The sequence below is a fragment of the Hemitrygon akajei genome, chromosome 5 (assembly GCF_048418815.1).
Source record: "Hemitrygon akajei chromosome 5, sHemAka1.3, whole genome shotgun sequence".
In the NCBI taxonomy this organism is placed as follows: Eukaryota; Metazoa; Chordata; class Chondrichthyes; order Myliobatiformes; family Dasyatidae; genus Hemitrygon; species Hemitrygon akajei.
Genome location: NC_133128.1, coordinates 120,690,822 through 120,714,119, shown reverse-complemented (window position 1 = coordinate 120,714,119; position 23,298 = coordinate 120,690,822). Strand labels below are relative to the sequence as shown.

The 23,298-nt window shown below is 49.3% G+C and overlaps 2 protein-coding genes and 1 long non-coding RNA gene across 3 annotated transcripts in view; 1 reads left to right on the top strand and 2 right to left on the bottom strand.

The window, feature by feature from the left end:
- LOC140728118 (rac GTPase-activating protein 1-like) overlaps positions 1 to 23,298 on the top strand; it is a 144,193-nt gene that overhangs the window by 28,289 nt on the left and 92,606 nt on the right. The window contains exons 14-16 of the mRNA XM_073046332.1: positions 807 to 909; positions 10,361 to 10,442; positions 10,522 to 11,061. Coding sequence (XP_072902433.1) covers positions 807 to 909; positions 10,361 to 10,442; positions 10,522 to 10,564 — 228 coding nt within the window. The 3' untranslated portion in view covers positions 10,565 to 11,061. The remainder of the gene's footprint in view (positions 1 to 806; positions 910 to 10,360; positions 10,443 to 10,521; positions 11,062 to 23,298) is intronic.
- Positions 15,855 to 19,213, bottom strand: LOC140728117 (uncharacterized). Its single transcript, XR_012098999.1, has 2 exons — positions 17,781 to 19,213; positions 15,855 to 16,306 (listed from the first exon to the last, which is right to left on the bottom strand). It is a non-coding gene; the product is annotated as an uncharacterized lncRNA (long non-coding RNA).
- The window catches only part of LOC140728116 (mannose-1-phosphate guanylyltransferase regulatory subunit alpha-A-like), a 38,680-nt gene continuing 34,595 nt past the window's right edge, over positions 19,214 to 23,298 (bottom strand). Inside the window, exons 10-12 of the mRNA XM_073046331.1 lie at positions 22,980 to 23,072; positions 19,838 to 20,006; positions 19,214 to 19,551 (exon numbers count right to left, since the gene is read on the bottom strand). Coding sequence (XP_072902432.1) covers positions 19,451 to 19,551; positions 19,838 to 20,006; positions 22,980 to 23,072 — 363 coding nt within the window. The 3' untranslated portion in view covers positions 19,214 to 19,450. The remainder of the gene's footprint in view (positions 19,552 to 19,837; positions 20,007 to 22,979; positions 23,073 to 23,298) is intronic.

Sequence of the window (23,298 nt, the reverse complement as noted above, 5' to 3'; positions counted from 1 at the left end):
AGTGTGTGATGGGATGGTGTGGAGGGAGCTTCACTCTGTGTCTGACCCTGGGAGTGTGTGATGGGACAGTGTAGAGGGAGCTTCACTCTGTGTCTGACCCTGGGAGTGTGTGGTGGGACAGTGTAGAGGGAGCTTCACTCTGTCTGACCCTGGGAGTGTGTGATGGGACAGTGTAGAGGGAGCTTCACTCTGTGTCTGATCCTGGGAGTGTGTGATGGGATGGTGTGGAGGGAGCTTCACTCTGTGTCTGACCCTGGGAGTGTGTGATGGGACAGTGTAGAGGGAGCTTCACTCTGTGTCTGACCCTGGGAGTGTGTGATGGGACGGTGTGGAGGGAGCTTCACTCTGTGTCTGACCCTGGGAGTGTGTGATGGGACGGTGTGGAGGGAGCTTCACTCTGTGTCTGACCCTGGGAGTGTGTGGTGGGACAGTGTAGAGGGAGCTTCACTCTGTGTCTGACCTTGGGAGTGTGTGATGGGACAGTGTGGAGGGAGCTCTACGCAGTGTGGTGAGGGTTTGGAATGGGCTGTCAGAGGAAGTGGAGGAGGCAGGGACCTTAATACTTGAAGCAGTTGGGTAGGTACATGTCTGAGGGATACGGGCTGAGTGCTGGAAATTGGATCTGTCTGGGTGAGCTCAGTGGACTAGTTGGGCTGAAGGGCGTCAAAGGTTACGGGGAGAATGGGGTTGGAAGAGATAATAAATCTGCTGTGTTGTTTCTTTTGCTTGAGATTCCTTCAGGTCCTGAAGGGTCCTGGCTGTTGCTCAGCCGTGGTTCCACTTGCTGCTGTTCTTCCATCCCGCAGGTCGTGGAGCGTCTCCTCTTGCTGCCCCCCGAAGTCTGGAGCCAGGTCGTGTCGAAGGCACCTGCAGGAAGTGGAGCCCATGAGCCTAGCCCTTTTGTGTCTGGTGAGAAATGGGGATCTCCTTGATCTGGGCTGGAGGTGGACAGATGGGCTGTTGGTCAGGCAGGGGGTATATGATGGAGTGTGTGAGGGGGTTACTAGATATCCATAAGGCTTAGAAGCAGAAGTGGACTATTCAGCCCATCGAATCTGCTCCGCCATTCCATTGTGGTTGATTTATTATCCCTTTCAACCCCATTCTCCCCGTAACCTTTGATGCCCTAACTAATCAAGAACCAATTAATCTCCACTTGACTTGGCCTCCACAGCCATCTCCACAGATTCACCTCCCTCCTCATCTGTTCTAAATGGATGTTCCTCTCTTCTGAGGCTCTGCCCTCTGGTCGTAGACTCCCATACTATCAAAAATATCCAGTATCTAGGCCTTTCAATATTTTATAGCTTTCAATGAGATTTCCACCCCTCCCCATTCTTCTAAGCTCCAGTGGGTACAGGCCCAGAGCTACCAAATGCTCCTTGTGTTAACCCTTTCATTCCTGGAACCCCCTCTGGACCCTCTCCAATGCTAGCACATCTTCAATAAGAGGCACAAGACCATGGGAGAGACACCCACCCAGTGAGGAACCTTGGCTCAAGGCACTGTGTGAAACTGCTTAGATCCAGGCAGCTGGAACCCTCCAACTTAAACCCCCTGTCAAGCTTAACTACAAGAGATTCTAAAGTTCAAACTAAAATTTATTATCAAAGTACATGCATGTCACCATATACAACCCTGCGATTTTTCTGCAGACGCACTTGGCAAATCTATACAACAGCAACTGTAAACAGGATCAATGGACGACAAACTGTGCAAATATAATTAATAGCATTAAATAACGAGCATGAAATAACGATCTAGCAGAGTCCTTAAATGTGTGTAGCTATGCCCTTTGTGCAAGAGCATGACGGTTGAGGGGTAGTAACTGTTATTGAACCTGGTGGTTTGAGTCCTGATGCTCCGTACCTTTTACCTGATGGCAGCAGCGAGGAAAGACCATGGCCTGGGTAGTGAGGATCTGTGATGTTGGATGCCGCTTTTCTATGGCAATGTTTCATGTAAATGTGCTCAGTGGTTATGGAAGTTTTACCCGTGATGTACTGGGCCAAATCCACGACCTTTCTGAAGGATTTTCCGCTTAAAGACATTGGTGTTCCCGTACCAGGCCGTAACGCAGCCAGTCAGCACACTTCCCACCACACATCTATAGAAGTCTGCCGGTGTTTTTGATGGCATGCCGACTTGATGAGATTCTGCAGATGCTGGAAATTCAGAGTAACATGCGCACAATTCTGCAGGAACTCAGCAGATCAGGTGGCATCTATGGAAATGAATAGATGGTATTTTGGGTCATGTCTTGATGAAGGGTCTTGGGCTGAAATGCCAATGGTTTATTACCCTCTATAGGTGCCACCTGACCTGAATTTCTCCAGCATTTTGTGTCCGTCTGTCAGCCTGGCACGTTCTTGTGTGAATACTGGGGAGGCAGTGAAGACTGAACTCTGGAAACGTTTGGCAGGGAGACATGGTAGAAGTGTTGGATTTGCGGAATGGGGGATCCACAGATGCTGCATGCACTGTCGTGTTTCCAGGGTTTGTTTCAGACTTCGGGCGTTTGAAGTATTGTGTTGAGAAATGGGGGTGAAGGGGGTTAGATCCTGTCTGGACTCGGTCCATTGGCCATAAAGATTCCTGCTGACCTCTGAAGCCTGATCTTTCAGGTTGGTGGGTCATCGGAGATCAGGCTTCACCAAAGCTACAGCATTGCTCAGCCAGGAACCTGTCACATCCGTCTGCCTGGAGAATGGCCGCTCGCTGGACCCAGCGTTCGGAGGAGACAACCTGCTCACTCTCTGGAAGTGCACAAAGGAACAGTCACTGCTGGAATCTCAGATGGCAATAGTGGTGCTGATGTTAGAACTGTAGAATTATTACAGCATAGGTGGGCTGAATGGTCTCAGTTCATGTCAGCTTGGGAAGTAATTGTACATCTCATCTCCTTTTAAACTTGTCCAGTCTCTCCTCCAACCTTCTCTGTTTCACAAGAATCACCCTGGGGCTAGAATCCCACCTCCCTGGCATTGTCCCAGTGTACCTTTTCCAAACCTTCCCTGGGACCTTCCTGTCCTTCTGAAGTGTGGTGAGCAGAACGGACAGAGACCCCAGCTGTATCTGGTCCAGGGTCTTGCTGGTTCAACGTCACCTCCCAGCTCCCTCATACCCGAGTACAGTACTTGTGAATCTCTGCTCCTTTCCCATCTATCAGGGTAGTCCATGTGTACTCGACTGTCCTGTAATGTTGATTAAACAATCTCTCCTTTCCCAGGAGTTGCTTATAAATAAACATCACAGTGCAGTAAGGCCATTTGGCCCACAATGTTATGCCAACCTACACTAAAATCAATCTAACCCTTCCCTCCCACAGAGCCCTCCATGTTTCCTCCTTCCACGTGCTGATCTCAATTTCCTAACATGAAGACACACTTTTAAGGAACAGCTTCATCAGATTTCAGAATGGACAATGAACCCATGTACACTACCTCAATATTTTTCCTTTTTTTGATTTTTTGCACACCTTATTCAGTTTAATGTTTTAAAATCTATTTCTTTTTGAAAGTTGTAGTTTTAAAATTATTTGCAATGTATTGTTGCTGCAAAACAACAAATTCTACAACATGTATGCCAGTGATGTTCAAAATGATTCTGATTAAATGTCCCTAATATATCTGTCACCTCTTCGGGCAGCAGGTTGCATGAACTCGCCGCTCTGTGTGTAGGGGGAAAAGTACTTGCCTCTGACACCACCCTGCCCCCCCACCATACTTTCCTCCAATCACCTTAAAATTATATCCCTCACATTAGCCATTTCCGCTTGGGGGAAATGTCTCTGGCTATCCACTCATTCTATGCCTTTAATTGTGTACACTTCCAAGTCACCTCTTGTCCTCTTTCACTTCAAATAAAGAAGCCCTAGCTCACTCAACCTTTCCTCATAAGACGTGCTTTCTAGTCCCAGTGTCGTCCTGGTAAATCTCGTCTACATCCTGTCTAAAACTTCCATATCCTTCCTACAATGAAGTGACCAGGTCTAACACAAGCGACCAGAGCAATACTCCAAGTATACTGGGATGCTGGAAGAGCTCTATTGTAATCCAAATACTGGCCTAAAATTTGTTCGCTTCCAACTGGGGAACTAAACCTATGCAGGAGGATAAGATTAAGAAGGAATGGCAGAGCAGACCCAATGGGCTGAATGTCCGATGCTCCTGTGTCTCATGGACTTTGCTTCCAGATAAGCTCAGTGCGTGACTGTCAAAACACGGAGGGACCTTCACAAACTCCCACAGAACCTGATGACGCTGTGATTTCAGTCTCGGAGGCATCCTTCAGGAAGGTGAACCCACAGAAAGCGTCCAGCCCAGAGAGGGTACTTGGCCGAGTACTAAAGACCTGTGCTGATCAACTGGCTGGAGGCTTCACCATTGTCTTTAACCTCTTGCTTTGGCAGTCTGAGGTGCCACCTGCTTCAAGCAGGCTTCAGTTGTACCAATGCCTAAGAACATAGTGACCTGCTTCAGTGTCTATCAATCACTTGCATCTACTGTGAAGTGTTTTGAGGGATTCGTGATGAAACATATCAACTGCCTGAGATGTGACTTGGATCTGCTCCAACTTGCCTACCAGCACAACAGACCCACAGCAGATGCCATTTCACTGGCTCTTCACTCAACTCTGGACAGCAAAGATGCATTCATCATGTTGACTACAGCTCAGCATTAAATGCTATCATCCCCTCAAAACTGATCAATAAGCTTCAAGACCTTGGCCTCAATACCTCCTCGTGCAACTGGATCCTCGACTTCCTCACTTGCAGACCCCAGTCAGTTTTGATTGGCAACGTCTCCTCCACAGTCTCAATCAGCACAGGTGCACCACAAGGCTGTGTGCTTAGCCCCGGCCTTATTCGCTTTGCACTTCTGACTGCAAGACTAAGCATAGCTCCAGTGCCATATTTAAGTTTGGTGACAACACCATAATTGGCCAAATCAAAGATGGTGACAAATCAGCACATAAGAGGGAGATTGAGTGTGAGGTGGTTGCTGTGGCACCACTCAGTCAGATTTTCAATGTCAGCGAGACCAAAGGAGCTGATTATTGACTTCAGGATGAGGAAACTGATGGCCTGTGAGCCAGTCCTTATTGGAGGATCAGAGGCCGAGAGGATCAGCAATATTACATTCCTCAGTGGTATCATTTCAGAGGATCTGTCCTGGGCCCATAAACAAGTACAATGACAAAGAAAACACAGCAGCACCTCTACTTCCTTAGAAGTCTGTGAAGATCCGGCATGACATCAAAACTTTGACAAACTCTATGGCTGTGTGGTGAAGAGTATATTGACTGGCGGTTCATTGCTGGTAGGGAAACATTAATGCCCTTCTATGGGAAAAGCCTACAAAAAGTAGTGGACACAGCCCAGTCCATCACAGGTAAAGCCCTCCCCACCACTGGGCACATCGACACAGAGTGCTATCGCAGGAAAGCAGTGTCCATCGGGGAGCACCACAACTCTTGTTGCAGCTGCCATCAGGAAGAAGGTACAGGCTTCTCAGGACCTGCACCACCAAGTTCAGGAACAACTACCCCATGCTCTTGAACCAGAGGGGATAACTTCACTCACCCCTATCACTGAACTGTTCCCAACACCTATGGACTCACTTGAAAGGACTTGTCTCATGTTCTCTATTTATTACTCATTCATTAAAGTTCAAAGTACTTTATTGCTTAAATTCAAAGTTCAAAGTACATCTATTATCAAAGTATGCAGACAACCTTGACATTGTTTTCTTGCAGGCAGCCATAAACCCATTCAAAGAAAAACCCCACACAAGACCATCAAACATGCAAAAGAAAGCAAATCACGCAATCAACAAATACGAACAAGTAACTCTCAGAACATTAAACATCAAACCATAGAACCTGCAAAAGTAAGACCATAGCCAAGAACCACTGAGGAGATTGAAACCAGTCTAGGAGACATTGGCTGCAGCCACAGCCACTGTGTCAGTCATTACGGTTTTTTTTAGTATTTCTACAATTTATTGTCTTTTTCCCATTGGTTGTTTCCCTGTCCCGTTGGGTGGATCTTTCATTGACTATATTAAGTTTCTTGGATTTACAGAGCTTGTCTGCAAGAAAATGAATTTCAGGGTTGCATATGGTGATGTGTATGGAATTTGAGAATTTACTTTGACCTTTGAACTTAAGTGACAACTGAATGATCTGAGTTCCCTCAGAGCTGTTTGAAGAGTGGTCCGTACCCCTATCCGTGCCTTGTGTGAAATGTGGGAGATTCCGGAATAGGGGAATGGTGTTTTTGGGGAGGGTGGGAAACCCTCCTGTGAGAAATGAAGCAGAAGCTTGTCTCTGCTGTAGGGTTCTGAAGTTGGGTGGGAATAGCTGATAGAAGTTGGGTGGAAGGTTTCTGTGTGTTGGTCAGGTGGGGGATAATAGATAGATAGATAGATAGATACTTTATTCATCCCCATGGGGAAATTCAACATTTTTTCCAATGTCCCATACACTTGTTGTAGCAAAAACTCATTACATACAATACTTAACTCAGTAATAATATGATATGCATCTGAATCACTAACTCAAAAAGCATTAATACTAGCTTTAAAAAAGTTCTTAAGTCCTGGCAGTTGAATTGTAAAGCCTAATGGCATTGGGGAGTATTGACCTCTTCATCCTGTCTGAGGAGCATTGCATCGACAGTAACCTGTCGCTGAAACTGCTTCTCTGTCTCTGGATGGTGCTATGTAGAGGATGTTCAGGGTTTTCCATAATTGACCGTAGCCTACTCAGCGCCCTTCGCTCAGCTACCGATGTTAAACTCTCCAGTACTTTGCCCACGACAGAGCCCGCCTTCCTTATCAGCTTATTAAGACGTGAGGCGTCCTTCTTCTTAATGCTTCCTCCCCAACACGCCACCACAAAGAAGAGGGCGCTCTCAACAACTGACCTATAGAACATCTTCAGCATCTCACTGCAGACATTGAATGACGCCAACCTTCTAAGGAAGTACAGTCGACTCTGTGCCTTCCTGCACAAGGCATCTGTGTTGGCAGTCCAGTCTAGCTTCTCGTCCAACTGTACTCCCAGATACTTGTATGTCTTAACCTGCTCCACACATTCTCCATTAATGATCACTGGCTCCATATGAGGCCTAGATCTCCTAAAGTCCACCACCATCTCCTTGGTCTTGGTGACATTGAGACGCAGGTAGTTTGAGTTGCACCATATCACAAAGTCCTGTATCAGTTTCCTATACTCCTCCTCCTGTCCATTCCTGACACACCCCACTATGGCCGTGTCATCAGCGAACTTCTGCACATGGCAGGACTCCGAGTTATATTGGAAGTCAGATGTGTACAGGGTGAACAGGACCGGAGAGAGTACGGTTCCCTGTGGCGCTCCTGTGCTGCTGACCACTGTGTCAGACCTACAGTCTCCCAACCGTACATACTGAGGTCTATCTGTCAAGTAGTCCACTATCCAATCCACCATGTTAGAGTCTACTCCCATCTCTGTTAGTTTGTGCTTTAAGATCTTGGGCTGGATGGTGTTAAAGGCACTAGAGAAGTCAAGGAATGTAATCCTCACAGCACAACTGACCCCATCTAGGTGAGAGAGTGATTTGTGCAGCAAATACGTGATAGCATCCTCCACTCCCACCTTCTCCTTATACGCAAACTGAAGCGGATCCCGGGCGTGCCTGGTTTGTGGCCTCAGATTCTGTATTATCAGCCGCTCCATGGTCTTCATCACGTGCGACGTCAAGGCAACAGGTCTGAAGTCATTCAACTCCTTTGGTTGTGGTTTCTTCGGTACCGGGACAATACAAGATGTTTTCCACTGTCTGGGTACTCTTCTCTGATCTATACTCATGTTGAAGATGCGCTGTATTGGTTCTCCCAGTTCAGTCGCACAGGCCCTCAGTAATCGTGGGGAAACTCCATCCGGTCCAGCCGCCTGGTTTGGTTTGGGTGTTGGGTGCGTGTTTGGGGTGGTAGTGAAGGCTCTGGGTTGGGTTTGGGTGTTGGGTGCGTGTTTGGGGTGTTAGTGAAGGCTCTGGGGTTTGGGTGTTGTGTGTTTGGGGTAGTAGTGAAGGTTCTGGGTTGGGTTTGGGTGTTGGGTGCGTGTTTGGGGTGGTAGTGAAGGCTCTGGGTTGGGTTAGGATGCTGGGTGTGTGCTTATGGTGTTAGGGTGTCTGTGTGGGTAATGAAAGAGCTGGCTTGGGTTTGGGTGCATGTTTGGGGTGGTAGTGAAGGCTCTGGGTTGGGTTTGGGTGTTGGGTGCGTGTTTGGGGTGGTAGTGAAGGCTCTGGGTTGGGTTTGGGTGTTGGGTGCGTTTTTGGGGTGGTAGTGAAGGCTCTGGGTTGGGTTTGGGTGTTGGGTGGGTGTTTGGGGTGGTAGTGAAGGCTCTGGGTTGGGTTTGGGTGTTGGGTGCATATTTGGGGTGGTAGTGAAGGCTCTGGGTTGGGTTTGGGTGTTGGGTGCGTGTTTGGGGTGGTAGTGAAGGCTCTGGGTTGGGTTTGGGTGTTGGATGCATGTTTGGGGTGGTAGTGAAGACTCTGGGTTGGGTTTGGGTGTTGGGTGCGTGTTTGAGGTGGTAGTGAAGGCTCTGGGTTGGGTTTGGGTGTTGGGTGCGTGTTTGGGGTGTTAGTGAAGGCTCTGGGGTTTGGGTGTTGTGTGTTTGGGGTAGTAGTGAAGGTTCTGGGTTGGGTTTGGGTGTTGGGTGCGTGTTTGGGGTGGTAGTGAAGGCTCTGGGTTGGGTTTGGGTGTTGGGTGCATGTTTGGGGTGGTAGTGAAGGCTCTGGGTTGGGTTTGGGTGTTGGGTGCGTGTTTGGGGTGGTAGTGAAGGCTCTGGGTTGGGTTTGGGTGTTGGGTGCGTGTTTGGGGTGGTAGTGAAGGCTCTGGGTTGGGTTTGGATGTTGTGTGCGTGTTTGGGGCGGTAGTGAAGGTTCTGGGTTGGGTTTGGGTGTTGTGTGCGTGTTTGGGGTGGTAGTGAAGGTTCTGGGTTGGGTTTGGGTGTTGGGTGCGTGTTTGGGGTGGTAGTGAAGGCTCTGGGTTGGGTTTGGGTGTTGGGTGCGTGTTTGGGGTGTTAGTGAAGGCTCTGGGGTTTGGGTGTTGTGTGTTTGGGGTAGTAGTGAAGGTTCTGGGTTGGGTTTGGGTGTTGGGTGCGTGTTTGGGGTGGTAGTGAAGGCTCTGGGTTGGGTTTGGGTGTTGGGTGCATGTTTGGGGTGGTAGTGAAGGCTCTGGGTTGGGTTTGGGTGTTGGGTGCGTGTTTGGGGTGGTAGTGAAGGCTCTGGGTTGGGTTTGGGTGTTGGGTGCGTGTTTGGGGTGGTAGTGAAGGCTCTGGGGTTTGGGTGTTGTGTGTTTGGGGTGGTAGTGAAGGTTCTGGGTTGGGTTTGGGTGTTGGGTGCGTGTTTGGGGTGGTAGTGAAGGCTCTGGGTTGGGTTTGGGTGTTGGGTGCGTGTTTGGGGTGGTAGTGAAGGCTCTGGGTTGGGTTTGGGTGTTGGGTGCGTGTTTGGGGTGGTAGTGAAGGCTCTGGGTTGGGTTTGGGTGTTGGGTGCGTGTTTGGGGTGGTAGTGAAGGCTCTGGGTTGGGTTTGGGTGTTGGGTGCGTGTTTGGGGTGGTAGTGAAGGTTCTGGGTTGGGTTTGGGTGTTGGGTGCGTGTTTGGGGTGGTAGTGAAGGCTCTGGGTTGGGTTTGGGTGTTGGGTGCATGTTTGGGGTGGTAGTGAAGGCTCTGGGTTGGGTTTGGGTGTTGGGTGCGTGTTTGGGGTGGTAGTGAAGGCTCTGGGTTGGGTTTGGGTGTTGGGTGCGTGTTTGGGGTGGTAGTGAAGGCTCTGGGTTGGATTTGGGTGTTGGGTGCGTGTTTGGGGTGGTAGTGAAGGCTCTGGGTTGGGTTTGGGTGTTGGGTGCGTGTTTGGGGTGGTAGTGAAGGCTCTGGGTTGGGTTTGGGTGTTGGGTACGTGTTTGGGGTGGTAGTGAAGGTTCTGGGTTGGGTTTGGGTGTTGGGTACGTGTTTGGGGTGGTAGTGAAGGCTCAGGGTTGGGTTTGGGTGTTGGGTGCGTGTTTGGGGTGGTAGTGAAGGCTCTGGGTTGGGTTTGGGTATTGGGTGCGTGTTTGGTGTGGTAGTGAAGGCTCTGGGTTGGGTTTGGGTGTTGGGTGCGTGTTTGGGGTGGTAGTGAAGGCTCTGGGTTGGGTTTGGGTGTTGGGTGTGTGTTTGGGGTGGTAGTGAAGGTTCTGGGTTGGGCTCGGGTGTTTGGTGTGCTATGTTTGCTGGTTACGGGGGGTTTGTGTGTTTGGTGGGGTAGTAAAGAAGACCTTGATTGTGTTTATCACCTGATGCTGGGCTGACTCCCTCCATTTGTACTTCTGCCCCCTTCAGGGACTCTGTTCAAACCACTGACCAGCCCTGATGTGGCCAAGATGGACCTTTCTCCTGGCTGCTGTCTGCCCCCCGGCTTGCTGTAAGTATTTGTGAGTGGGTGGACGAGGCGGGAGGTGTTGTGGGAACGACTGACTCCTGCTGTCACTGTCTCCCTCCAGAACTGGAACCTCCAAGTTATTCCCTTCACCAACCCCGAAATGAACTGCCTGCAAAGAACCGCTACAGAGAGAACCTTGTCCCAGCGGACCCTGGCACGTTCTGGATCCCTCACCTGTTTGGGGATTTGGTTTCCTCTCGAGTTTTACTCCATGCTTTTCTGGGATGATCGGTCTTCAAAGACCTGTGTGGTGGTGGTGGGGGGGGGGGGGGGGTGGGGGACAGTTACTCTGATCAGTATCAGACTGGGTTTTGGATGGGGAGGGAGGGATTGCTTCTTGAAAGGTAATACTCATTTTCACTAAGTGTAAAAATAAAGTTTCATTCACTTTGTCTTTTCCCAGATCTCAGTTATGGGTTTGCGACAGGAGGGTGGGCTTTGTGTGAGTTTAGACATTATGCATGATAGCAAAGGGACTTGGGAGCCCTCAGGCACAATTCCCCAAAGGTCAACTTGCAGGTTGAGGTGATGGTAAAGTAGGTAAATGAAATGTTAGCAGTTATTTCAGGAGGACAGGGATGTGATGCTGAGGCTTTGTAAGGCTTTGTAAGGCATTGGTCAGGCTGCACAGAGTATGGTGAGCAGTTTTGGGGCCCCTTACCTAAGGTAGAATATACTGGCATTGGAGAGGGTCCAGAGGAGGTTCATGAGAATGATTCCAAGAATGAAAGGGTTAATGTATCAGCAGTGTTTCGCTCTGGGACTGTACTCGCTGGAGTTTAGAACAATGAGGCGGGGAGGTGGGGGGGGGGGGTAACCTCATTGAAACCTATTGAATAATGAAAGGTCTTAATAGAGTGGATGTGGAGGGATGTTTCCTATGCTGAGGGAGTCTAGGGCCAGAGGGCACTGTCTCAGAATAGAGGGATGTCCAATTAGAACAGAGATGAGGAGAAATTTCTTTGGTGCAGGTGTCTGTGCAGGTCAGATCATTGGGTTTATTTAAAGTGGAGGTTGATAGGTTCTTGATTGAAGGTTCTTGGGAGAAGGCAGGAGAATGGGGTTGAGGGATAATAAATCAGACATGATGGAATGGTGGAGTAGACTTGATGGCCTGAATGGCCTAATTCTGCTCCTATGTCTTATGAGTGGGCTCATCTGCTGTGGGACCGAGCAAGGGAGAAACTGAGACCTCACTCCTGGTGTGGCTGAGCTCCAATGACAGGAAGACCCCCAGTGTACCCTGTGGTCATCTCTGGGCTGGGCTAATTCTCAGAGTATCCACGTAACCACTGGGAGTGGGGGGCAGGTGGAGAGTGGATTAAATATTCCACAGGGTTCGCTGGAGGCCTGATGCACCTCACTGCCTCTGCATGGGTCTCTGCTCCTTCCACACACCAGTGATACATCCAAACAGGAGCCCAGTCCCATCAGGGAGGAGGCTCTGTAGGATCTACACCAGGATCACCAGTCTCAGTTACTTACCCCAAGCACCTCCACCCACTAACCCACCCCTCCACACCCCCAACCACCACAGCTTTATCATTTCCTGTCAGTCACCTTGTGTATACACTCCTGTACCTGGTGTCACCATGGATCACTCTGAATAACCTGGTTCCATGGGTGACAAGCAGCCACAAACTCGTATCTCAGTACCACAGTGCAAACTCGGACCCAGTGCCTGAGGATTCCCATCTTGCTTCAGTTACACAACCATGGACAGCCTTCTGGCCCAATGGCTGGCACCACCACTAACCTCATTTTCCAGCACAGTGCACAGCCAAGCCATGGAGATCCAGTCTGGTGTTTGGCCTTCGGGGTCTCTGATTCCCTCCCCACGGGGCACCGTTCACTTTCTCCGTAGAACCAGGCGCTGAGCGACAGACTCTGGTGAAGTTGGACTTGGTTGTTCTTTAGCTCTGTAGGGTTGGTTTTGGGGACGGGGGGAGTGAGGGCTCAAGTTGGGGTTTAGGGACAGGGATGTGAGGGGTTGGAGAGTCTTCACCTCCACTCTGATCGAAGGCCAGTGACGTGGGCATGCGATGAAGATCATCCGTGGATGAATATCGGGCTGCTAAGTGAAGTGGCTGGATCATTAGGGTTGTGATAGCTGGGACGAGCAGTGGGGATGAGCTCCCACTACCTATTATACACTTCCAAAGGTGTGGATTCCAAATATCCTCAAACACCCAAGACCGGCTCCTGGCCTTCACGTATGGCTTGGTTACTAAGCCCGGCAGAACCATCTCTATCAATAAGGAGCAAAGGCACGTTATTGGCACCTGGAAACCAGTCACTCGGGGCAGTCGACCCTTGTTAGCTGTGGTTGGCAGCTCATCTAGGAGAAGGAAAACTGGTTTCAAACCTCCACTGCCTTGCACCCACTCATGGGAAAGGCTTCGGGAGTAAACCTCGAGGTGAAAAATTTGGAGCTGGAGTCCCTAAGGCAGTCCTACATTGAGATCATTGCTGACTGGCAACACCCGTGACAGTGCTGGTGCCGAACAGAATCAGTCTCCGCTGTTCATTTGGATTCATCTCCTGCATGGAGTGTAAATAAGTTGAAGACCGGAGGGGGTGGGATGAAGCTAAGAGCTGGAAAGGTGATTGGCGAAAGTGATACAGAGCTGGAGAAGGTACAGGATCATGGGACGGGAGGCCTAGGGAGAAAGCAAGGGGGAGGGGGAGCACCAGAGGGAGATGGAGAACAGGCAGAGTGATGGGCAGAGAGAGAGAGATGGGCAGCGACGTAGACAGGGAGACCGTTTCGCTGAAATGACGCAGACTGGGAGACCGTTTTGTTGAACACCTACATTCGGTCCACCAGAAAAAGGAGGATCTCCCAGTGGCCACACATTTTAATTCCACATCCCATTCTGATATGTCTATCCATGGCCTCCTTTACTGTCAAGATGAATCCACACTCAGGTTGGAGGAACAACACCTTATATACCGGCTGGGTAGCCTCCAACCTGACGGCATGAACATTGACTTCTCTAACTTCCGTTAATGCCCCTCCTCCCCTTCTTACCCCATTCCTGACATATTTAGTTGTTTGTTTTTTTCTCTCTCTCTGCCCATCACTCTGCCTGTTCTCCATCTCCCTCTGGTGCTCCCCCACCCTTCTTTCTCCCGAGGCCTCCCGTCCCATGATCCTTTCCCTTCTCCAGCTCTGTATCACTTTCACCAATCACCTTTCCAGCTCTCAGCTTCATCCCACCCCCTCCAGTCTTCTCCTATCATTTTGCATTTCCCCCTCCCCCTCCTACTTTCAAATCTCTTACTATCTCTCCTTTCAGTTAGTTCTGACGAAGGGTCTCAGCCCGAAATGTCGACAGCGCTTCTCCCTATCGATGCTGCCTGACCTGCTGCGTTCCACCAGCATTTTGTGTGTGTTGTGGGAATGTGGAATGTGTTTCTAGGGGTGGTGTTAGAGGCAGATAAATTAGGGACATTTAAGAGACTCTTGGCCCTCCATTTTTCTGAGATCCATGTGTCTGTGGTAGGAAAGGGTTGGATCGCTCATAGAATGTAGAGGTAGGATAGCGTAACACCCTGGTTAAGATTTTTTACTGCTCTGCTGTAGGTATTGCACTTTAGTAGTTCTGTAAGAGCTGTCTGTCCTGCCTCTAGCATGTTTGTGTTTGAGCTACGTTCAACTTGGGAATGTTGTGTCAGCGAACCAGGATAGTGGAATGGGGGGGGGGGGGGGGGGGAGGTTTTGGAGAACGCTGGGTGGAGAGGTATTTGTGATGGACACTGGTGTGGGTCAAGGATTTTAGGTGGGAATTGGGAGAAGACGGTGGGGAAGATGGCTGAGGAAGCCATCCCTGCTTCACAGGGTGCTTTGTTCAGATCAATGGCTTCAAGTAGGAAGGGCCAGTACTCCCGTGGGGGAGCCCATTTTGTTTGAGATGGACTTTGAGTGATACTGGGAAGGTGGTGTGTGCTTTCATGCAGACCGTGGGTCCAGCGGGTGAGTTACAGGCAACTTCAAGATGAGCTCTAACTTGTGTGCACATTTGGACTGGGTTAACTGTAATGAGCTCCTTTATTTTCTCCTTTTTTCTCCTACTAACTGTTTGATAAAGCTAACAATTGTAAATGTACTTCCTTTATAACTGTATGCAGTGTATGGTCTGTCATCTCTTGCCGATGGGCAACTGAATGGGGTGCAGTAGTTAGTTTTCACAGATCAGGGTTTGGGTGGTCCTTCAGAAGTATGGAGTCTGAGAAAGATGGTTTTCTCATCGTGGAGTCCGGTGGCTGTTAGCAAGAGGCACAACTCTAGAGACGCCTGTTTTTTATATAAAAAACAGGAGTTTTATTGTGGGAGCTTGTCTGGGATTGGATTCACTGGATATTGTGTAATTGCTCTAAGAATTAGTTTGTGTGTTTAAGCCTGGGTTAAACTATTGTTTGGGGAAAGTGACTAAAATACTTGATTATGGACACCGCAGGGATTAAGTATCGGTTTGAGTCAGAGATTACTTGGAACTAAGGCTTGTGTTCTGAGCCGTCGCAGCCCAGATGAATTGCTGATTAGAGTTTTGAGTTTGGTTCCAGTGTTGGGGAAAGTCATTTTCCTGGAATGGCAGTTTGACAAAATGGCAGGCAAAGATGTTTTAGCTCAGACTGGCAATGATGTGATGAGAGTGGATCTGCCTCGTACGAGTGGGGTACCTGGAGAAGCGGAGACATGGGCCATCCATACTCTGAGGATGGAGCAAGTTGTGAAGGATGCGTTGTCACATGATGTGATTGCTCTACGTATTCGAATGACCCACAGATGTAACTTCCTCCATCTTCCACCGAGTCGCTCAGATGTTAGAGAGGAGGAAAACACAATGGAGGAGTGGGAGGCCTCCGTCAGCAGGGCAAAGTCCTCAGTGGAAGCCTCTGTTGCTGAAGCAACCCCTGATGCCACAGAAGCAGGGGTTTTGCAGGATGTTGGGAAAGATCTGAGGGTTGAAGTATTTCGGATGATATTGGTTGGTACTGCCACCAGGCCTGACAAGGCTAATAGAAAGCCGGACCCACTGGTGGGACGTACCCAGCCAAGGCTTGCTACTGAGCAGGGCCCCCTGACCGGGGGAGTGGCTGATATTTACTGTTACAACTGTGGAGAAGATGGACATTTCAACTGGGAGTGTGAAGGACAGGAAAATCTTCAGAGTAAATCAGCAGTTAATTAAACAGGGGAACAAAAAAAGGAAAACTGCGGAGGGACCCAGTAAAGGAACAGGCTGACGTTTTGGAGAGGATACGTTCCTATCAGTGTATCAAGGGAAATACTAAACTTCCAAACATTATTCCTGAAGGTTTAGTGGGACCAAGCTCTGCTGTATCCATACGGATTGAAGGTGTTTATGCTAGAACCATACTTGACACAGATTCTCAAGTTACTTAACTTTATAGATCCTTTTACAACCAGTATTTGACACATTTACCATTGACGCCACTCAGTGCCCTTGAGATTCAAGAGCTCAGTACTGATGAGCACCCAGATAATGGCTACTTGTCATTGAAACTGGAGTTTTTGGAATCAGATGCTGGAGTACCTGGGTTAATTGACCCAGCGTTGGTCTGCCCGGATCTGGTTGAAAAGGGTGGAGCTTCCATTCTTGTGGGAACAAATACTGCCGTTGTGAGAAGGCTCCTGGGAGCATAAAGGAGAGAAATGGAGAGAACTTTTTGAAAGCCTTTGTCCTTTCACCCTGTGTTCAGAGCTGCTTTCGAGAAGGTGCAGGTTCCTCCCAAGCAGGATGAGCAGGAATGAGGAATCGTCTGTCAGGTTATACCCTGGAGGAGTAGCTAGACAGGAGCTCCTAACTTTGCCGGAATGTCTAAGTAAAGAAAAGGGGGATTAACGGAGAAGATGCTGGGGTGCAACGATAAGTTTCACTGAAGAGTCTGATGCTGGTTACTCCTGTACCTGCCACACTATTCGAAGACGCCCCTCTCTGAGAGGGCTCTCATCTGTTAGCAACAGTGGAGGTTGGCAGCACCTGCTAAAACTGAAGGAAACTGAGTTTGATCATGGACCAGGAGGACTGAGCCGCTGGAAGACATGAGTGATAGACACGAGGAGGCACTCTCTAGGAGACGGGAAGGGTCACAAGGGGTGGTTGAAGTTGGAGGTGCCGAAGATGGGATAAGGGGGTCTCAAAGAGTCGGGAAACTGCTAGGTAGGCTGGCCTATGATGCACTGGGGTAACTGTGTTGCATCTAACCCCCAGTGAGATATGTCACTACCCTTTGAAGGTCATGACATCACAAAATTCCTTTGAAAACTGTTGTTAATGAAGGGTTGCTATGCTGTATGTATTTCATTTTACCAATTCTCTAAGAGCAGTCTGTTCTGCTTTGAGCATGTTTGGGTTTGAGCTAAAGATATGGGGCTATGTTGTTCAACTTGGGAATGTTGTGTCAGCCAATCAGGATGGTGGAATTGGGAGAGGATTCTAGAGAATGCTGGGTGGAGAGGTATTCGTGATGGACACTGGTGTGTCAGTCCTTTTGGTAGGAACGGAGAGAAAACAGGAGGGAAGATGGCTGAGGATGCTATCCCTGTTTCGCAAGCTGCTTTGTGCAGATCAATGGCTTTGAGGAAGGACCAGTACTCCTGTGGGGAGCCTGTTCGTTTGAGATGGATTTTGAGCAGCATTTGGGGTTTGGGGTGAGCGAGACGTCCCAGTGCTCCTGGATTTGGTGGGATCATATTCACCCTAGACATGCAGAGTCTGGTAAAGGTGGTTTTCTCATCACTGAGTCCGCTGGCTGTTGGTGAAGGGCTAACGAGCTGCATCTCTAGAGATGCCAGTTTAAAAAAAAAAGGGGGGTTTTAGTACGTTAAAGGAGCAATCAAACATGTCCTGCAAGTCAATTAGGCACAGAAACAGGCTGATTGGCCAACTGGTCCTTACTGTGCAGGATTCCCAATTTATTTTTTTTAAACTTTCAATATCCACTACATTACTGCAAAGACCAAATTCAGCCCTTGGGCCACCTCCCCTTTAACAAATGCATCCCTTACTGGCTGAAAAACCACAACATCTTTGATGCTGGTTCTTAGAATGGTTTTTGGGACAGGCTGTCATCGACAATCCTCCTCTCTTCTCCCCCCCCCCCCTCCCCACCCCAAGAAGGTGCAGCTAAACTGTGCAGCCTCCCTGAGGATGTAATGGGTGACAAGCAGCCACAAACTCGTATCTCAGTACCACAGTGCAAACTCAGACCCGGTGCCTGAGGATTCCCATCTTGCTTCAGTTACACAACCATGGACAGCCTTCTGGCCCAATGGCTGGCACCACCACTAACCTCATTTTCCAGCACAGTGCACAGCCAAGCCATGGAGATCCAGCCTGGTGTTTGGCCTTCGGGGTCTCTGATTCCCTCCCCACGGGGCACCGTTCACTTTCTCTGTAGAACCAGGCGCTGAGCGACAGACTCTGGTGAAGTTGGACTTGGTTGTTCTTTAGCTCTGTAGGGTTGGTTCTGGGGACGGGGGGAGTGAGGGCTCAAGTTGGGGTTTAGGGACAGGGATGTGAGGGGTTGGAGAGTCTTCACCTCCACTCTGATCGAAGGCCAGTGACGTGGGCATGCGATGAAGGTCATCCGTGGATGAATATCGGGCTGCTAAGTGAAGTGGCTGGATCATTAGGGTTGTGACAGCTGGGATGAGCCATTTCCAAAGGCGTGGATTCCAAATATCCTCAAACAACCAAGACCGGCTCCTGGCCTTCACGTATGGCTTGGTTACTAAGCCCGGCAGAACCATCTCTATCAACAAGGAGTAAAGGCAAGTTATTGGCACCTGGAAACCAGTCACTCGGGGCAGTCGACCCTTGTTAGCTGTGGTTGGCAGCTCATCTAGGAGAAGGAAAACTGGTTTCAAACTTCCACTGCCTTGTGGCTATACCTACTCATGGGAAAGGCTTCGGGAGTAAACCTCGAGGTGAAAAATCTGGAGTCCCTAAGGCAGTCCTACATTAAGTTTAGCACTGAGTGGCATCTCCTGTGACAACGCAGCTGCCAAACTGTATCGATATCTGCAGTCCCTTAGAATTCATTAGCTGTGTGGAGAGGGCAAACCTGCTCTTAGAGACGTTGATGTAGACAGCTGGGATGCAACATCCATGGTCAGCCCCAACTGATGGAGGCCCAGTTAAAACCCCCCAAAAAAACCGCAGAGAGGATAAGGGCTGGTGACTCTTCAGGTCAGTGGCTCCTGGGGACGGGAGCCCTGTGTGAGCGGGGAGCGTGGCCCGTAGCGATGTGAGTACGGAATTCGGCGTCCCACCATCGGCGAGCCCTGGGGTTGATGAATCAGGAAGTCGAAGCCCGACGTCCAAAGCCCTGGCACTGTGAGTCACGTCCTGGGGTTGGAGGCCTGCTTGTATACGTGAATTGCAGGGTAGGAGGGAGGTGAGGGGCTTGTTCTCCTGTTTTTGCTGATTGTGGTGGGTGTAGTATGCTGGCACCAGAATGTGTGGCCACACTTGCCCCCAGCACATCCTCAGGTTGTGTTTGTTTACACAAGTGATGTATTTCACTCTGTTCCATGTACATATGATAAATGAACGAATGTGAATCTAATGTCAGAGTGGGATTCAGTCAGGTACACTAACTGCTCTCAAAGGGAAAATCTCTTTATTTAAGATTCAATAGTCACTCCCACAGCCATCATCCTCTTTGACGGTGAGAGGGATGGTGGCTGTGTCTGGACACGGATCAGGCACGTACAAAGGGCTTGAACTCCCACGTCCCTAACACAGTGATCTGGTGTACAGTGGGGCAGGGGTATGTGCAGAACAGAGGTACAGTCCAAACCCCTGTGGTGTGGGAACGTCCACGGGCCGGGAAGAGCTGAGAAGACTGATTAAACTTGGAACACAGCGAGAGAAAGATGACGAGTGGATTGTATGACAGAATGGCTGGCCCCACCTGTGCGTCCCACAGCAAGTGAGCTCCTCCTCAGTCCCGGGAGGTTACAGGATGATCTGGTTCTTGAAGCTGCGGTTCAGTTCTTTGTGTGGGAGCACGATGGAGTTCAGGATGATCACCTCAGCGGGAATACTGACGTTACAGCCTGTGGGGAGCAAACAGCAGCTGAAATGACACCCCAGCGTTGGTCAGAAGTCCCAGCACACCACCCCTACCCCCATGGAATATGGACTCGGGCTCCAGTGCAGCAGTAAGATTCGCCGTTAACTGCAACTCTGCTTATCTGCTCCACTAGACCCTTTGGCCCATCTTGTCTGTGCTGTTATCTATGCAACATTGTGGACTGGAAAGCCATGCTATGTCCTTATTGAATTTGTGCGTCTCTGAGATACAGCTGCATACGCGCAGGCTTGTGTCCATTCAGTTCTTACCGAGGATGGTGATGGACGGGTTGAGCTTGCCGTCACTGAACAGTGTTTCACTATCGATCTTTGCGTAGGGGTCGTTGGGGTTCGGGTCACTGGGTGTGCCTTCTACCCGAGACCACTTGCCAACAGCGCTATCCCAGCCCACGATGCAGTTCAGCACACAGCAGTGGTCCTGTACAAGAGAGATGGCCAATTAGAACCAGGAAGCAGCTGTGGGGGGCAGGCCATTCATCCCCTCGAACCTGATTCATCCCACGAGATCAAAACTATTCTGACTGGAGTCTGCTCTACTTACTAAAAATAAGAGATTCAGCAGATGCTGGAAATGGTGTATGACACAAAGTACTGGAGGAACTCGGCAGTTGAGGCAAAATCTATGCTTTAGCAGGGATAAACAGCCGACGACAGAAAGGTGTCAGAAAAGGGCCAGTAACGTGGACTGTTTCTCCCGCTCCCATCTGGGAGCAGGCTATGTAGGCTCTTGATCAGGACTGATGAAAGGTCTTGGCCCAAACTGTCAGCTGCTAATTCAGTTCTATTTACCTGCCTGTAGCTGGGAACTCCCCCGGGTTGCACACGTCTGCCTGCCTGGGCAGGATCTGAATCGCAATCTCACACACACACACACACCTTGAGACCAGTGAAGAATAGGTCCTTGATGGTTGCTAACACACAAGTTGGGAGTAGATGACTGGTCTCTCGAGCTGACACCGCACTCCACAATCTGACTTCTGCTCTACCATGACGCAACTCTCCATCCTGCATAGCCCTGGTAAGTGCTCATCGTGCTGACCCAATATCTCTCTACCTTTGCCGTAAAAGTGACATGAAAGGTGTTGAGCAATTCTCTCCTAAGGCCTCAGTAGCTGATTCCCAGATTCTGTCATCAAGGACTCCAGCCATCCTAGACATACTCCCTCCTCCCCTCTCGTATCGGGCAGAAGATATAAAAGCTGAAAGTGTGTACCACCAGGCTTGAGAACAGGTTATCAGACTCTATGCTAAGATGGAATCTTGACCTCACAATCTACCTCATTATGGCCTCACACATTATTATTTACCTGCACTTCACTTTCTTCTTAACTGTTACACTTTATTCTGCACTGCTAATATTTCACTTTGTTCTACCTAAATACACTAATGATTTGACAGTCATTAAAAAAACCCCCCAAAAAACAGGCCCTTCAGCCCATCTAGCCTATGCTGAAACATTTAAACTGTCTACACTTAGCGACCTGCACTGGAACCATAGCCCTCCATCCGCCAACCATCCATGTACCTATCCAAACTCTTAAACATTGAAATCGAGCTCGCACCCATCATTTGCACTGGTAGCTTGTTCCACACTCACTACCCTCTGAATGAAGATCTATCCAATTTAGAATCACAACCTGTGGACCAGAACTATTTCTTCCATATTTCCTTTGAAATTAATGGCATTATAATCACTGGATGCAAAGTGTTCCCCCACACAAATTTCTGTCACCTGCCTGTCTCATTCCCTAATAGCAGATCAAGTATCACACTCTCTCATTGGAACTTCTATGTACTAAGTAAGGAAACTTTCCTGAACACATTTGACAAACTCTTTCCCATCCTTTTACATCCTTTATGAAATGGGATTCCCAGTCAATATACAGAAAGTTAAAATCACCTACTATAACAACCTTGTGTTTCTTGCAACAGTCTGCAATCTCTATACAAATTTGTTCCTCAGTCCTATGGACAATTGGGTTGTCTATAATATAGCCCCATCAACATGGTCATATCTATTATATTCCTCAGTTCTACCCATAAAGTCTCACCAGATGAGTTTTCTGGTCTGTCCTGACTGAGCACTGCTGTGACATTTTCCCTGGCTAGTGACTCCACCCCTCCTCCTTTAACACCCCCCCCCCCCCCACTGTCATGCCTAAAGAACAGAACCCCAGAATATTGAACTGCCAGTCCAGCCCCTCCTGCAACCAAGTCTCACTCATGGCTACAATTTCATAATTCCTTGTGTTGACCCGTGCCCAGCTCATCTGCCTTTCCTACGTTACTTCTTGCATTGAAATATATACAGTTCACACCATGCTAAACCTTTCGATTCCTGACATTGTCTGCAGTCTTAACATCTGTCTCCACTATCTGTTCTGGCACTCAGGCTCCCATCCCCTGCAACTCTAGTTTAAACCCACAACCCTCCATGCAGCACTGGGAACCTTCCCGCTAAGATAATAGTCCCACTCTAGTTCAGGTGCAAGCTCTCCCTTCTGTACTGTCCCACCTTCCCTGGAAGAGAGCACAATGATCCAAAAACCTGACACCCTCCTGCACTAACTCCTTAGCCACGTATTGAACTGTATGATTTTCCTATTTCTGACCACACAAGCATGTGGCACGGGTAGCAATCCTGAGATCACAACCTTGGAGATCCTGCCCTTTAACTTAGCATCTAACTCCCTAAGCAGAAAGTTATCACTCTTCCTACCCATGTCATTGGTACCTACATGGACCATGACCTCTGGCTGCTCACCCTCCCACTAAAGAATTCTGAGGACTTGATCCAAGTCATCCCAGACCCCTGGCAAAACTGAGGTAACATACCATCCAGGAATCTTGTGCTCATCCACAGAACCTTCTTTCTGTTCCCCTATCACCACAGCTCCTCTCTTCTCCCCTTCTCTACTGAGTGACAGAGCTAGTATGAAAGACAAACTTTTCACTGTACCTTAGTACCTGTGACATTAATAAACAAACATGTCCTGGTCAACCACTTGTACTCCTAATAGCAGGGACTGTTTACCTCCCATTGTTGTAAGCAGAGAAGGCCAACAGCTGGTCTGGCACATCTTTGAAAGTTCTGGGGTCTGCACTACTTGCATTAATATCCTGCCTGGACTGGGGATGTGCGGAGCCAGAGGCCAAGGAAACTGCCCGGACTGGGGATGTGCGGAGCCAGAGGCCAAGGAAACTGCCCGGACTGGGGATGTGCGGAGCCAGAGGCCAAGGAAACTGCCCGGACTGGGGATGTGCGGAGCCAGAGGCCAAGGAAACTGCCCGGACTGGGGACGTGCGGTGCCGGGGGCCGAGGCCCTGCCCGGACTGGGGAAGCGCGATGCCGGGAGACTGAGGCCCTGCCCGGACTGGGGACGCGCAGTACCTGCAGCAAGGCTCCGTGTAAGATGATGGATTCCCGCACTCGAACACCAGCACCGATGGTCACTCCCATGCTGATGGTGACGTTGGGACCCAGCTGTGTAGAAAGATGAGAAATAAAATGCTAGACCTGATAGAAATGTATAAATTTCTGAGGCATTGATGGCCAGAATCTTTATCCCCAGCAGAGAAATATTGAAAGGCACACATTTCAGGTGACAAGATCATAACCAGGTTTAATATCACAGCCACATGAGGCACTCTTCCCCTCTGCCATCAGTTTTGCAGCAACGGTACACCGCAATATATAATTAAAAAAAGCT